We start from the raw sequence: 15,120 nt of genomic DNA on the forward strand, positions 1-15,120 counted from the left end.
TTAATGAACCCTTGAAGACCAGTACAGCGTTGGTTGCATCATTTAAATGGCTATAGGAAAATTTCGGGTAAAGATATATATTTGAACAGTAAAAATTACTTTATTAGACCGACAACATTCATCTATTCTCAAATAGCATACAGTACTAGCCTTTACTTACATTCTAAAACCAGTCATCTTTACAGCGTGCTAAAATTTCTTATAACATCTCATAACGTATTACTTTCTATAAATAGATATATTAGTACACAATACCTCTATTTACTATTCTAGCAAATAAATACACATTAGCTAATAATCCTGTATTTCTTCTTTTCAAAATTCAGCTATTTTTCAGACCGCGCCTTCTTTTCGCCTCATTATTTAGATTATAAAAGCGTTTTCACACTAGCGGTTTTTCTACGTGCGACATACTGCGCACACCATAAAATATGTCACAGGCCACAGGGTTCCAAAGCTTCATCTTTAGAACCAGCAATTGCCAATATTGTTTGTTGTGTCATCCACAATGCACTACTTTGAACTACACATTCTCATGAAGTTCATCATCCATAGGTTCGATTTTAACACTAACAAAATCAGTAGGCTCTAACTCTTGATCATTTTGTTCACTCTCTTCTTTACCCTCCACTTTAATGGTTACTTTCTTTTCTTCATTCTCATTGTCATCTGAATCCTTTTCACTATCCCTTGATTGTTCATCTTCAGATTCCGACTTTTCATTTTGTGTTCCTTCTGCCTCACTTTCTTCGTGCTTTTCATCTCCTTTCTGTTGGTTAATATTAGTTAAGGTAACATAATCTCCTACTAAGATATCTGTCATTTTTCGCTGTGGGGGTCCAAAAATGCTGGTCATGATGGGTTCGTCGAGGCCTAGGTTACACTCTCTGGGGTCCAGCCGAGTGTAATACTCTTTTATGTTAGACTCTGTGCCTTTAAATCCGTGTCGACGACGGAAATGTTTTATCATTGTCCTCTTCACTGAGTACGCTTTTGGACACATTTTGCACTGGAACAAGGAAAATATACATTACACATGAATTAGTTTGGAATAAATGTTAAGAAAAAAATGCATCAGAAATCAAAGCTAACATATTGGGCAAAGTTAACATATTGGGTTAACTTTAGGTTTATGTAAGAATATTGTTACATCTGCTCATATAGCAAAGAAAAAGCTTTTCATTAAAAGTCTACTGTAAGAGTATGTTCTCAAAGGCGCCTACAAATATTGACGAATGATTATCTTAATATAGTTATCGTAGTAGCTAGAATACATTCGGCCACATGCATGGGCATATCATAACTCTCACGTTCGCCTAACTGCGATATAAATTATTTTTTCGCAGCGACTCCCACTATATTCCTAACCGCCACTAACTAACACACTAGTACACTCACCCTAATAGTCTTCATAGAGCTATGAGTGATAACGTGATGCCTGAGGCCGGCGGCGCTGGTGAGCGTCTTGCCGCAGAGGGGGCACGGGTGCCGCGCGCGAGTGTGCGACGTGCGCAGGTGACGCAGCATGTAGCGCTCGTCTTGATACTTGCGATCTGGAAAAGGAATAATGAAGTAAGCATACAATAAAATTTAACAACCTATGAATGGGTACCAAAGTTTAGTCAAAATCTGTGAAGTTTCTTGCCGGTTCAAGGGGCAAGGGGTATCAGGTTGCCCGGGTAGCTGAATTAAAGAGGTCACATAGGCAGTCGCTTTATGTAAAACACTGATATTCCACTGCATCCGATTGGATTGAAAGCCGACTTCAACATAGTTGGGAAAAAGCTAGGCAGATGATGGTTATGTTAGGTACTTACCACATAGCGGACATTTCACTGTAGCTTTCTTAGGCTCATGTATTTTCATGTGTTCACGCAGGGAACAGGCGCTTGTAAACAGTTTGGAACACACTGGACAGGTCTCTAGATCTGAAAATTATGAAAAGAAAAATAACTATTACACAAACAATTGTTTTTTCAGTTGATAATTAGGTGATTTTCTTTGAAGAACCATACTCAGGTCTTTTTCGATTACTTAGTTAAACAGGGAGTTTGTAATTATGAATTCCGAATTTCAAAAAAAATTGCAACATAAATGTTGTACATATGTTGTAGGTAACTTGAAAACGAAATAATTAATGTCTTGTTAAAAAAATACTTCATAGTCTTTATTAAATACTCACTCTCGCCAGTATGTTTCCTGATGTGGTATGTGAGCTTGGACTTCTGCACGAAAGTTTTCCCGCAGTACATACATGCGTACGACGTGTCCTTTAGATGGGTCCTGTAAATAATTATTATTGTGTACACATACGTAAATTGTAACAGATTGTTGTTTACTAAATTGTCAATCATTATGTTAAGAAATCATTACGAATCAAAATAAAAAATCATTTATTCAAACTTGGCTGTTCAAAGTTTGAATTGTTTGACAGCACGTTTCGAAAAACGTCCACCCTTCGCCACTTCCTAGGTGTTTTTGCTAGGAAAAAGAAGTGGCGCAAAAAAAGGTTAAAATATGTACACACGAACCACGAACACGTATAGTTATCGGCACGAATCTTGAGCTCTGACCTACACGTACCTAGCATGAGAATTACAAGCGCCCTTGTCAGCGAAGCTCCGGGGACAGTGGGGGCAGGCGTAGGGCCGCTCGCCCGTGTGGCGCCGCTCGTGCCGCAGCATGTTGGAGCGCTGCACGAAGCGCATGGGGCAGTACGAGCACGCGTGACGAGGACCCTCGTGGATTTGGACGTGTTCACGGAAGGAGTCGCGTTTCTGTGGATACAAATGCTCTTTATTATTCTTTAGACATGATTGTCATTAACACCACAGATAACAAACTGGTTTACAATCTACATAGCCATTTCCTGCAGTTCTACCCTTGATGGCCCTGACATCTTCACCAAAAACACAGTGCTGATTTACTCAACGAAGTCAGCAATATAATTTATTTAGACTTGAATTTTTTTAATGCGGTGTATGATGACAAAACTGAAGTGAAACTGACTGTTCTCCCTTTGAAACTATCACATCCTCTTAATATAATTTTTATCTATTTCATTGTACACTTAACTAAATACTTGTTACGAAAGGCGTTGTATCACAGACACCACCACTAAATACTGCGATTTGTTTCACAACTCACCATAAATATCTTCCCGCAGTAGGTACAGGTGTAGTTCTGCTTGTTAGGCAAATGATCTTGTTTGTGCATATACAGTGACGACTTGTACTGGAATGATTTGCCGCATTCCGTGCACTCAAACGGATGCTGTCCAGGGTGGCTGATGAGGTAGTGAAGTTTTCTGAAAATTTAATATATGGGATTGAAAAAATCTTGTATTGCCTGAAGGTAAAGAGAATATAGAAAAGTACATCCAAACTAATATTATAAATGCGAAAGTAACTCTGTCTGTCTGTCTGTCTGTCTGTCTTTCTGTCTGTCTGTCTGTCTTTTCTTCACGCCTAAACTACTGAACCGATTTGTGTGAAATTTGGTACAGACATAGTTTGAAACTTGAGAAAGGACATAGGATAGTCTTTATTACAAAAAAATAAAAATAAAATTATTCCGGACATAGAGCGCCATCTATTGGTCAAATCAAAAATCTGCTGGTAGTCACTATTCCACGCGAACGAAGTTGCGGGCAAAAGCTAGTGAGGAAATAAATAAGGGAGTAGATAAGAGTAGTAAATAAAGTTGTATATATATAGAAGAGTACATAAAGGAGTACATAGGGGAATGCAAAAGAAGTTCAAAGAGAATATAGGAAGAATACATGAGAAATAAGTAAGGCAGTACATAAGGGTAGTAAAGGGAGCTTATGAGTTCAATAATATTATTTTATTTTAGATATAGGTCGAGCTGCTGAACTCGCGCCCGCACGTGTGCATCGTCTGCGAGTGTTAATGCTCACCGCTCATCCATAGTGTGCAGCACCTCGCGACAGAGCTTGCACTTGAACTTGCCGGGCCCGTGCGCCTGCGACATGTGAGCACCGCACGCACGTGAGCTACTGAACTCACGTCCACACACCGCGCATTCTACTGAGCGCTCAGCTCGGGAGCGAGATGTGTGCATCGTCTGGGAGATCAAGAGATACGAGTATGATTGTCAATAAGACGAGTGACAAAGAGAAATGGAAGGGCACATTGCACCGACCCCCTAAATTGGGGCAGGAAAAAAAAGAACTATCATTACGGTTCTCGCAAATTCTTTGGCGGACCGCAACTCAATTCGTAACCAAATACATTTTGTAAACAACTAAAGTAAAAAATGAATATGTTTGCACAGAATTCTTATTTTTACATGTCTTGAGAGAAACCTTGTTAAACTCAAAAGTTATGCTAAACCCTCAAAAAGTATCAGTGATATCTAGAAACACCTTGCCCAAATAAAACAATGATTCTTACCCGCACATGCAGCTTAAAAGACTTCCTATGGCTCAAAGGCTTGTACTGACACGAGTCCAAGGAACAGAACACCTTCCTGGCTTCAGGGTGCTCCCAGGTAAAGTGAGTCCTCATCTCCTCGATGGTTGGTAGCACCATGCAGCAGAGGGTGCACTTTAGCAAGTACAGTGGAACTTTTTCAGGGGTGCTATGCTTTTCTAAGTAGTGGTGGACAAACCACACCTGGGAAGAATTGCAATTTTTTTATGGAATAAACTGTCACTCTGAGAAAACAAAGGTAATTAAATTATGTAGTAAATACCTTATCACTGAAAACTTCATTGCAAGGCTCACACTTGTAATAAGCTTCTTTATTATTAAAGAAATGAGCACGAACTTGATGAGTTTCTCTGTCTGTCTCATGCCAGAACAGTGTCGGACAATATCGACATTTGAAGCCTAAGTGAGGACTGAAACAGTTGTCATATTCTACAACTTCCCAATGTTCAGTTAGGTGCCGTCTTGTAGCTTCTCTGTCGTCAAACTCCTTATCACAGAATTGACATATCCACAAATCTTCAAAATCACCCAATTCATGTACTGTATGATTATCTAACTCTGCTTGAGATTCAAAAGTAGTTGCACACACTCTACATGAAAATATCGGTAAAGATTTCACAGAGTGCATCTTAAACATATGAGTTGTGAAATTGGATAAGGTACTGTACCGAACACGGCACAATGTACAAACAATATCCATAGCAACTTCAGTTGTAAGCTTCTCGTAATTAACACCAGAGGGCTCGTAAAATAATTTAGCATTGTAATCTGATAGTATATCACTAATGTAGTCATGGTAACATTTTTGTACAACTATCAGCTCCATCAAGGTCACATCAAAGTCATCATCACCATTATAGTTTTTGTAAACATCATCATAATCATCGTCTTTGTTTGTTTCTGTCTCATCGTTCTTGCCTTCATCTGTGACCATAACTTCTTGCTTTATTTCTGGTATGAGGACTTTCAGCAAGTCTTTAGTGTCATTAGGATCCGCTTCTATAGCACAGTCAGTGGGCTTAATTTCTGCATCAACATAGCCGTACCTAGCATGTTGTTTTAGTTGTTCTTCAACAAATTCTGCCCTGAGATCAGCACCATATACTGAGAATGGGGGGTCTCTGCCTGACACTAGAGCTGTGAAACACTTCAGTGTAAAATGGTGGTACCCCATGTAATGATTGAAGAATGTCCTACTTGCAATGTTGGTCTTAGTGCAGAGTAAACAAACGAAGTTGGATGTGCCATCATATTCTAACTCCCAAAAGTTTTCCTCATCTTTGTTAGATACATTCGAGACATTGTGTTTTTGGAATAAATGTGTGTGATATGGATCTCCATCCATAACACGGAAATGACAAAGTCTACAATGTACAAGATTATGCACACTCTTCAAGTGGCTTCGTAACTCTACTTCTGTTTCAAAGTTCTGAACACATTGTGAGCAAGGCCAAGGAGTATGAAACTTAACATGTTTCCACCAGGAATCTCTGTCAGGTACGAAATATCTAGAAAAACAATTTAAATAAGTTAACAGTGACCCAAACATTTTTAATGTTTTTAGGCTATACCTTCTCTCTTATAAAAGAGTACTTACCTACAAATACCGCAAAAGTCTTTCTTATGATTAAGGACATAGTGAACAATAATTTTCGATCTGTTTATGAACCAATCTGAGCAAAGTAAACAACTGTAAGGCCCCGAAGGGTTGAGATCTTTTAAGTAAAGCCACACGTCTTCTGGACGCTCTATAACTTGTTGTTGCTGTCCAGCCTTCTTCTTCTGAAGCTTTATAGTGATGGACAGCCGTTTAGGCGGCGGTAATTTCTTCTTTTTCTTACTTTGAGTCTCGGAATTATCTGATGTCGCCTCCTCATATTTATCTGGATCTAATTTCTTATTTGCCGCTATGACCGACAGTGGCTCGTCGTCCGACTCATCCGAATTCATTTTAGCATTGATATTCCTATCTTACACTGAACTTAAGAAACTCATTACATTAAATAATCGTAATTATTTGTTTGCAATAATAATTTATGTTATTGCCGTCTGCCAACAATTTGTTTGACAGCTGTCGTCAAGTCTTCGAGGATATCGATTGTTGTCAAAGTCTTGTTGCCTAATAAAATACAATTTCCTTGTGGCAAACGCAGTCATTGAATTTCTATAAAATTAATAATTAATTTATCCACTACCACTCTTTACCTAATCGAATAACAAATCATTATCAAATTTTAGTTTTTTAAGGATGTTGTAAGGAGGTTCATCTAAATTCAAAACATAGACAACATTTTTAACACGTTTCGTTTCTCCTGGACGTAAAGAATTTCAGTTCAAAATCCACTTTAAACTCACTTTAATGTAGCTTTTCACTCGAATTAATACAAACTTAATAAAAAACATCTTCCAGTCGCTTTTTTAACTCACCTTAGTTTACTTATTACGTTGGAAGTTATAGTTCATAATTATTTTGTCTGAGTGACATTGCATGTGTTGAAACGTATTCTAAAAATGTCCTTTCGTGGCAGCCATTTTATAGAATAAATGTTTGTCTATGGTGAGCCAAAGAAAGGCGAAGCTAAACAAAAGGCTAGCATGTAGATAGCATTTCCTAAAATAACAGTAAAATTTGCGTAAATACTGACTTGAAACACTTATTTTTATGATATAACAAAGTGAAGTAACAATTTATATTACGAGTGTATCTTATAAGTTCATAAAATGAAGCACAATGCATCGTGTAATGGTGGCCATTAAAAGTAATAATTATGTATATTGGCATACTTACTGCTTTACGGACCAGCAAATAAACATTTAAAGAGTTACACAGACTGGTTTATCATAAGTTCTAACTGGACAACATGTAAACCCAAGTGATATTTGTGATATGTGAGCAAGGAAAAGTGCCCAGTGTAAATAGACCATTTGGCACGAACCATGGCCCAGAATCAGGGGGAGGTTCAAGTGGGGACACCGAACCAACCCGTAAAGGAGAAAGATATTTACGCTTGTTTGCCTGATATGCGGACGAACGGGCCGCTTGGACCCGACGAACCGTGTTCAGGTGGCGAAGAGCTCCGGTGGCTGCCCGCACAGGCCACAGACCGTGATCTGGTTATGTACTTGAGAGCTGCGCGCTCCATGGCAGCATTCGCTGGTATGTGTGACGGGGGCTCCCCCGACGACGGCTGCGTTGCCGCCAGTCGCGACGATACCACTATCAACGCTTTGGATGTCCTTCATGACTCTAACTACGACCCTGGCAGAGCTCTCCAAGCTCTTGTGAAATGTCCAGTTCCCAAAGGAATTGAAAAAAAGTGGACAGAAGAAGAGACTAAAAGATTTGTCAAAGGAATACGGCAGTTTGGTAAGAATTTCTTTAAAATAAGGAAGGACTTATTGCCTCATAAAGACACTGCAGAGTTAGTTGAGTTCTATTATCTGTGGAAAAAGACTCCTGGTGCTAGTAGCAATAGACCACATAGGAGACGACGACAGGCATCCTTGAGACGTGTTCGTAATACACGGAATTCCCGTGCTGGTACTCCCAAAGAGCAGACTCCAGAAGCTACGCCTGCAGTGCCTGACACTAATGGTTCAAGACCCTCACCTAATCCTAAAGAAGCAGGTGAGATGAGTTCAGTTACAGAGGATGAGAATTCTGAAGAAGATAGTGATTCCAGAGATGCTGGGGATCTAGCCAAAGTGGACAATGTTAGACCAGAAAACCCAGATGATTCACCAAGTCGAATGAGAACCCGCAATAAATCTAAAGAGCAAAATACACCAACTACACCTAATGGAAAGAAGGGCCAAGATGAAAGTGATACTGATTCCAAGCCTCCTAAACCTAAACCTGCTAAACCAAATGTACAAAGTACAAATACTAACAACAATGTACCTGACAAGGTGTTATCTTCTCCGGTCAGTAAAGATATAAAGAAAAAGGTTGTGGCTAATGGCAAAGTAGATGTGTCAAAAGTTAAGAAACGTCTCCCAGATGACACCAAGCCAGAAATTTTGGATGGTGATGTTCAAATGAAAAAGAAAAAGCCTGTGGAACCACCTGATAGTCCCGCAGAAAGTCTCACTAATGACAGTTTTCCTGCTATGGATGAAACAGAAACTCCTGAGCCAGAGCCAGAAGCTTGTGACTTCAGTTTTAACAAGACTGATAAGGAAAACACTGATCAAAATAAGGAACCAGAGCCTGAATCGCTTACTAAAGCCACTGAACCTCAAGTTAAAATGGAAGGTAATCCTCAACCTGTTATTAAAACTGAGAAAGATCCATTACCTCCAACTTTCCAGATGGCTACAGACAAAGATGAAAGGAGTGCTCTTGATCTGAAAACAGATCCTAACACAAACACAAATAAAATGTCTGAGGATATGGAACCAAGACCTCTTGTTATGCAAAATCCAATGTTTCCTAAAACTGAACTCATTATACCTAAAGTTACACCCATGTGTACAGATCCCATTGAGAAGATTAAAATCAAAGAGGAAATAGATACAGATGAGACATTAAATCTACAAAAAGATGATTTCCCAAAAGATCCATTGTCACACAATTTCCCAGGACATCCTGTGAATCAGTCCAACAAACCTCTCAATTTGGAAAATACCAACTTCTTTGTGAAAGACAGTCACATATACAATCCAAAAATAGGCCACAGTATAAAAATAGAAAATGTGCCTAATAACATATTCAATCCTTTAAATATTACAAAAGACAGTTCAATTATAAGAAGTGCAAAAGACTTTTCTTCTGGTATGCCACCATTCTCTTATCCACCAAATATGAACTTTTCTAATGATCCTTCCAAACATAATCCTCATATGAATCCACTTAAAACAGTGATAAAATTGGAACCAAGAGATGAAGCTAGTGAAATGAAAAATCAAAATACACCTGAAATCTTCACTGCAACAATTTCATCAGGCAACAAAGTTGATTCTCCGAATGCTCCTCGGTTGGATTCACTACAGAGGATGAGCCCGCCACCTACTAACCCACGTGGGTCATCACCACCGCCAATGGAACATCCTACAACACTGAATACAGAGCCTATTTCGCCAGCAAACTCTCAAGAGAATAAAGAATCTGATGTTGATGATAAACAACCAACTGACTTAAAGACTCAGCCAATGCCGAAGTTGGATGCCCAGAATAGAGACCTGAGGCCACCCTCATTTTCGCACCCAGTGAGACCAGAAAATCTTGGAATAAGATCTACAGAAGCTTCTATAACACCGGTTTCTGTCCAGAATATGCCACCACCACTCAGCCAGCCTTCAATTGCAGGCCTGCTACCACCCGGACCATTAATATCAGTTGGAAATGGAGCAAATGTTGGACCCTATGGGTTTATGCCTACAGCATTGTATGGTCATACAAGTCATCCTGGCCATCCCGGGCATCCAGGTCTTGATAAGCCAGGCTCAATGCCTCCTCTTATGCAACAACATCCACAACCACACAATTTACAAGGAAGTAATCTTATACAATCTTCTTCCAATCAAAACGATCCATCAATGCCACAAGATCTAAAAATCAAGCAAGAAGTGCCTGACAATGTACCAGCCAACTTATCTACTCAGCAAGTAGATCCACTTCAATCACTCAAAGAAGTTAAAGTGCCGGGATATCCTATTGGAAGTGCTATAGCACAACATTTGAATACTGAGAGGGACAGGGAATCAATATCTAGTGTTGAAAATAATAGTAGACCGCCAAGTCAACCTACTAATGAGAATTCCAATATGTCTAGTGCTTTCCTCGGCCCAAGAATAGAAAGTATAAAGAAAGAACCAGAATTCTTACACCAACCACACCTGCCACCAACTTCTACAAGTCAAAGCAGTGGATCAGAATCTTCTAATCATGTAACACCAGTGAAGAGTCCACATACGCCAACGCCCATTAAAAGTCAACCAGGTCACAATGGAACACCAATGCACATTGCTCACTCATCTTCTACCACATCGCCGTTCTCAAGGCACCTGACGAGTCCTTCGCAACCGAGACAAATCTCAGCGTCGCCAGTTCAACCAAACACTCCAGTGTCACATTCGGCGCTCAACTTAATGAATCCAACACCATTATCAATACCAGCGACTATACCTGGCCCCGTAATGCATTCTGGTCAACAGCCACATCCGTTTGCATCCCCGCTACATCACCCACATTTACTTCATCCTTCTATCTTCCAATTGTCTGCAGCAGCAGCCCACGCTATGCATCCGTACTACCCACATCCACACCCAGGGTATACAATGCCTTATCCATATCCGTATGGACCTCTGCCTCAACCTCATCCCATACCGCCGATGCACCCTGCGGTAAGCACGGCCGGACGCCATGACCCAGTGAAACCGTCAACTATTGAATCCACGACGATGCTCAGCTCGCACCATAGTCACAGCACTAGTTCTTCAGTCACAACAAGATCTCTTCGAGAAATTTCTGAAAGCTCAGAAGATCCAAGAAATCCCAACGCGACAACTGAAAGACATCAATTGCACGAGACAACGATGACTCATCATCATTCGACTAGCCATCATAGCGCTGTGCACACTAGTACAGAGAAGCAGCCAAGTCATGTTGGTGGAGGAACGAACCACACGCTATCTATATCTCATTCGACTTCAAGCAGTTCGTCTCAATCTATCCAGCATAAAATCAATACGCAACAAAAGAGCAGTTCACACTCGAACTCGCCGCATCACTTGTCGGCCAGCGTGTCTCAGACAACTAGTTCGTCGTCTAGCGTGAACGTTACGAACAATCACAACCACACGCACCATCACTCACATCACTTAGCACATCACCCTGAGAGACTTTCTCCAGCTGACTCAATGTTGATGCGTCATCATCCGAAAATGCTTCCTGGCAATCCAAATCATCTGATGATACAACCGCCATCGATGGGTCACCCTATGGGACTTGGCTTACCTCCAGGGCCCGGACCTAGTTCTATTGAAAGCCTTCGTTTGCACGCGCAAGCCGCTGCTGGACTCCAAGCATCACACCCAAGACCCGGCTCGCCGCACCAGCTACCTCACGGTCATCCGCACTTGCGCGGCCCTCCGCGACCGATGCCGGATGAGAATCCAGAGCTAAAACTAGAAACTCAATCACAACCAGAGGAGGAGGAAATCCCGAGCCCTGCGCACATACCGCATGGACCTAGTCCCGAACCCAAGATTGAGGATACCGAATGTCACAGATCACAATCGGCCATTTTCCTCAGGCATTGGAATCGCGGTGATTATAATTCGTGTACAAGAACAGATCTCATCTTTAAACCGGTGCCAGAATCAAAACTGGCACGCAAACGAGAAGAACGCCTTAGGAAGCAAGCTGAACGAGACAGAGAAGAAAGAGAAAAGATTGCTCAGCAAGCACATAGAAAGATAGCGACCCCAGAGAAACCAGAGACAAAGCCACCGTCAAGGGGTGCCATTGAAACAATTTCATCTCCATACGATCGATTCCCCCGGCCGCCTGGGTACCCTGACACGCCTGCACTGCGTCAATTATCAGAGTATGCTCGACCCCATGCTGGCTTTAGTCCAGGAAATCTTCCACGCCATTGTATGGACCCCATGCTCCAATACCAGCTAAGTTCAATGTACGGTGCTGCTGGCGCCCGCGAGCGTCTCGAACTAGAACACCTCGAACGTGAGAAACGAGACCGAGAAATTCGAGAACTGCGTGAACGTGAGCTTAACGACAGACTGAAAGAGGAACTGCTTAAAAACAATGTAGGGCCGCGAGCACTCGACCCGCACTGGCTGGAGATGCACCGACGGTACGGGATGGCGCCACCGCCGCCTCAGGGTGCGATCCCCGTCCAATTCGGACTGTACCCGCCGGGGCACGGGCCAGCCGCGCTCTCTCAACTCGAGCGTGAGCGGCTCGAACGTCTCGGCATCCCACCGGCAGGAGGACAGCAACAGTCCGTGCCGACGACCATGTCGCAGCAGCATCACCCGCACCACCCGCACCCGGGCGTGGCGGCCGCGCAGCTCGAGGCGGCGGAGCGGCTGGCGCTCGCCGCCGACCCTATGGTGCGGCTGCAGATGGCGGGCATCAACCCGGAGTACCACGCGCACACGCATGCGCACACACACGCGCACTCGCACACACACCTGCACCTGCACCCGGGACAGCAGGCGGCGGCGCAGGCGCAGCAGGAGGCGGCGCTGGCGCTGGGCCCGTACCGCGGGCTGCCGCACCCCGACCTGCTGGGGCGGCCGTACGCGGAGCAGCTGGCGCAGCAGGCGGCGGCGCACGAGCAGCTGCAGCGCCAGCTGCTGCTGGAGCGCGAGCGCGGCTTCCTGCACCCGGCGCACCACGAGGACTTCCTGCGCCAGCAGCGCGAGCGCGAGCTCAAGGTGCGCGCGCTGGAGGAGGCGGCGCGTGCTAGCCGCCCCTAATGCCTGCGCCGCGCACTACACAACCCACTAACTTTCCAAGTGTTCACGCGCCGCCCGAATTAGGGCCGAGCGGTATTTTCATGTGTGACGATACCTGTAATTTATATTTATGATAGGGCCGTACCTTAAGTATTTAAGTTTTTATAATATTTTTATAGTTGCATGGTCGTGTAGTACGCTTATTTTCCATGCTCAAATTTATTTCTTACCTACTAGTCATAACTAAAATTTTATTTGTGAATGAAATAAAGAGTCACACGTTTTTACGTAGGCTATTTAGATTAAATTATTGTTTATTTTAAAATAACAAAGGCCTCGATAGCTACTAGTGTAGCCTGATCGCCTACTCGACTACATACAAAGGAACTGTGTCACATTACGTTACTGACGGAAGCCGCATTTGTTCTACACCAGTAGCTTTCGAATGAAATCATAATGCAAATAAATAAGGGTGCTGGTTAGCATTCATGTGAATGGACCACATGATTACAGTAATTATGTTCAATGTAAACTACATTGCTTTTTTATGTTCATAACATGACATAATAATATATAACTATAAATAAGTGTTTATTTAAGTATGAGACAGAGTAGGGACTGTGTGGACTTGCCTTTCTAATCAACTTGCCTTTTACGTACTGTCCCGTAGTGACTTTCTCGCTCTGTGTAATCCTAAGGAACTCCTATTTCACTTAAATTATTTACATTTTTAATAGAAATATATATTTTCAAATAGTACCTATCTAGCTCTCAATGAAACGTTCGTGAGTATTGAGTGATAATGTAGACCATTCAATTAGACATGAGAGGCAATCGTTTGTGGAACTAATTACACTCACATATCAATTATAAGATTGAAGTATCGCCGTGAGAAAATTGTTACTAATTGATATGTTGCCTTCAAATGTTGATATTGGCCGAATGCAATAATTCTATATTAGCAATGAAAGGTGATTATGGCCTTGGTGTTGTATAAGATCGTTTTGTACAGATTGTGATGGAATATTTTATTGAATGCAATTTTGTTCTTTTATGTTCGCTGTTGTATGGGATCCGTTCTCAGTTATGACTGCTAATAATACGGTACGGGCATAATGCGCGCGTTTTGTGTAATGAGCGAAAATAACCAACGGCGGTCCGCACCATTATTACGGACAAAGCCATGTTTATTACATTTATTTATCCCAGTTACTTACTCATATCCAATTTGACTTAATGTCTATTTGAACTTAAATCGCAATTAATATTTTTATTTCGTTTTCAAACATTAAAGAGTACAATCAATCAAGAAATAAATGTGTTTGGTTTTTTTTTCTATAAATTCCGTTTTTATGTGCATAATTTAGAGAGGTATTAGCAGTCATAACGGTTGAGGATAGAAAGCCACAATAAACTGCAAATTCAATAATTTGAACTCACAGTCAGTGAGTACTCTGTGTAATTAGGCAACACTTGTGTCCCCTGACATTATGCTGATGTGTAATTTTCTTTCTCAATCTCTCTTTCCCATTCGTAAGTCGAGAGAAAGTATGTTGACATGTCATCTTATTGCCTGGGACAAGTCGGAGAGCCGACAACTTTAAATTGTTGACTGAAACTCACAAAACTCCCTTCATTTCGTAGACAATACCGAAAATTATAAAGCTAACACAAAATGTACTTTACGTCTACGAAATAAAGGTAATTTTGTACCCTAACAAAGTGTTTATATTGTTTAAAGATATATCGATAGTAGATTAACACTAACACAAAAATTAAGTACTTATATTGAAATTATTTTGATCTTGACTCTATTCTGTGTAATAATAATACTAATGAGTGGTTAAAATATTCTTGTAAATTTTAAGAGTTGTAATTAACGCCCGTTGAACACATTCAGTAACTCTGCACTAAATGTAATATAAATTCCCTTTGTAAGAAATAGGCGCTGTTAGAAACAATTTTAAAGTTATATTGAGTATCTAGATTAACTTTCACAGTGTCGCTTCGTAGGTGTTATGTTGGTAATGCCATAGTTACTTTCTGATATCTAAAGAGAAAATGAGTATTATTTTTAGAGACAAATTATATCTTAATTAATTAAGAGGTTGCGTGTCGGTTTAAAACTTCATTTATTTAGACAATAAGGTTAAATGGATGTCTTAGTGCTTTTGTGTAAATTTTTTTGAATAATATATGTGAAAAAATTCAATCCTGTATTATTATTTTCTGCTCTAGACCT

The 15,120-nt window shown here is 41.2% G+C and overlaps 2 protein-coding genes across 2 annotated transcripts; one reads left to right on the plus strand and one right to left on the minus strand.

The window, feature by feature from the left end:
* Positions 1-86: 86 nt before the first annotated feature.
* LOC110383676 (zinc finger protein 808) lies at positions 87-6,705 on the minus strand. Its single transcript, XM_064035926.1, has 10 exons — positions 6,052-6,705; positions 4,717-5,962; positions 4,416-4,637; positions 3,920-4,086; positions 3,148-3,307; positions 2,584-2,777; positions 2,183-2,283; positions 1,818-1,928; positions 1,399-1,553; positions 87-1,009 (listed from the first exon to the last, which is right to left on the minus strand). Exons 1-10 carry the CDS (start codon positions 6,402-6,404, stop codon positions 524-526), a joined length of 3,195 nt encoding a protein of 1,064 aa, XP_063891996.1. The 5' UTR covers positions 6,405-6,705; the 3' UTR covers positions 87-523.
* Positions 6,706-6,984: 279 nt separating this feature from the next.
* Positions 6,985-15,090, plus strand: LOC110383733 (arginine-glutamic acid dipeptide repeats protein). Its single transcript, XM_021344551.3, has one exon. It carries the CDS (start codon positions 7,392-7,394, stop codon positions 12,897-12,899), a length of 5,508 nt encoding a protein of 1,835 aa, XP_021200226.3. The 5' UTR covers positions 6,985-7,391; the 3' UTR covers positions 12,900-15,090.
* The last annotated feature ends 30 nt before the right edge of the window (positions 15,091-15,120 follow it).

The sequence above is a fragment of the Helicoverpa armigera genome, chromosome 8, assembly GCF_030705265.1.
Source record: "Helicoverpa armigera isolate CAAS_96S chromosome 8, ASM3070526v1, whole genome shotgun sequence".
NCBI classification, from domain to species: domain Eukaryota; kingdom Metazoa; phylum Arthropoda; class Insecta; order Lepidoptera; family Noctuidae; genus Helicoverpa; species Helicoverpa armigera.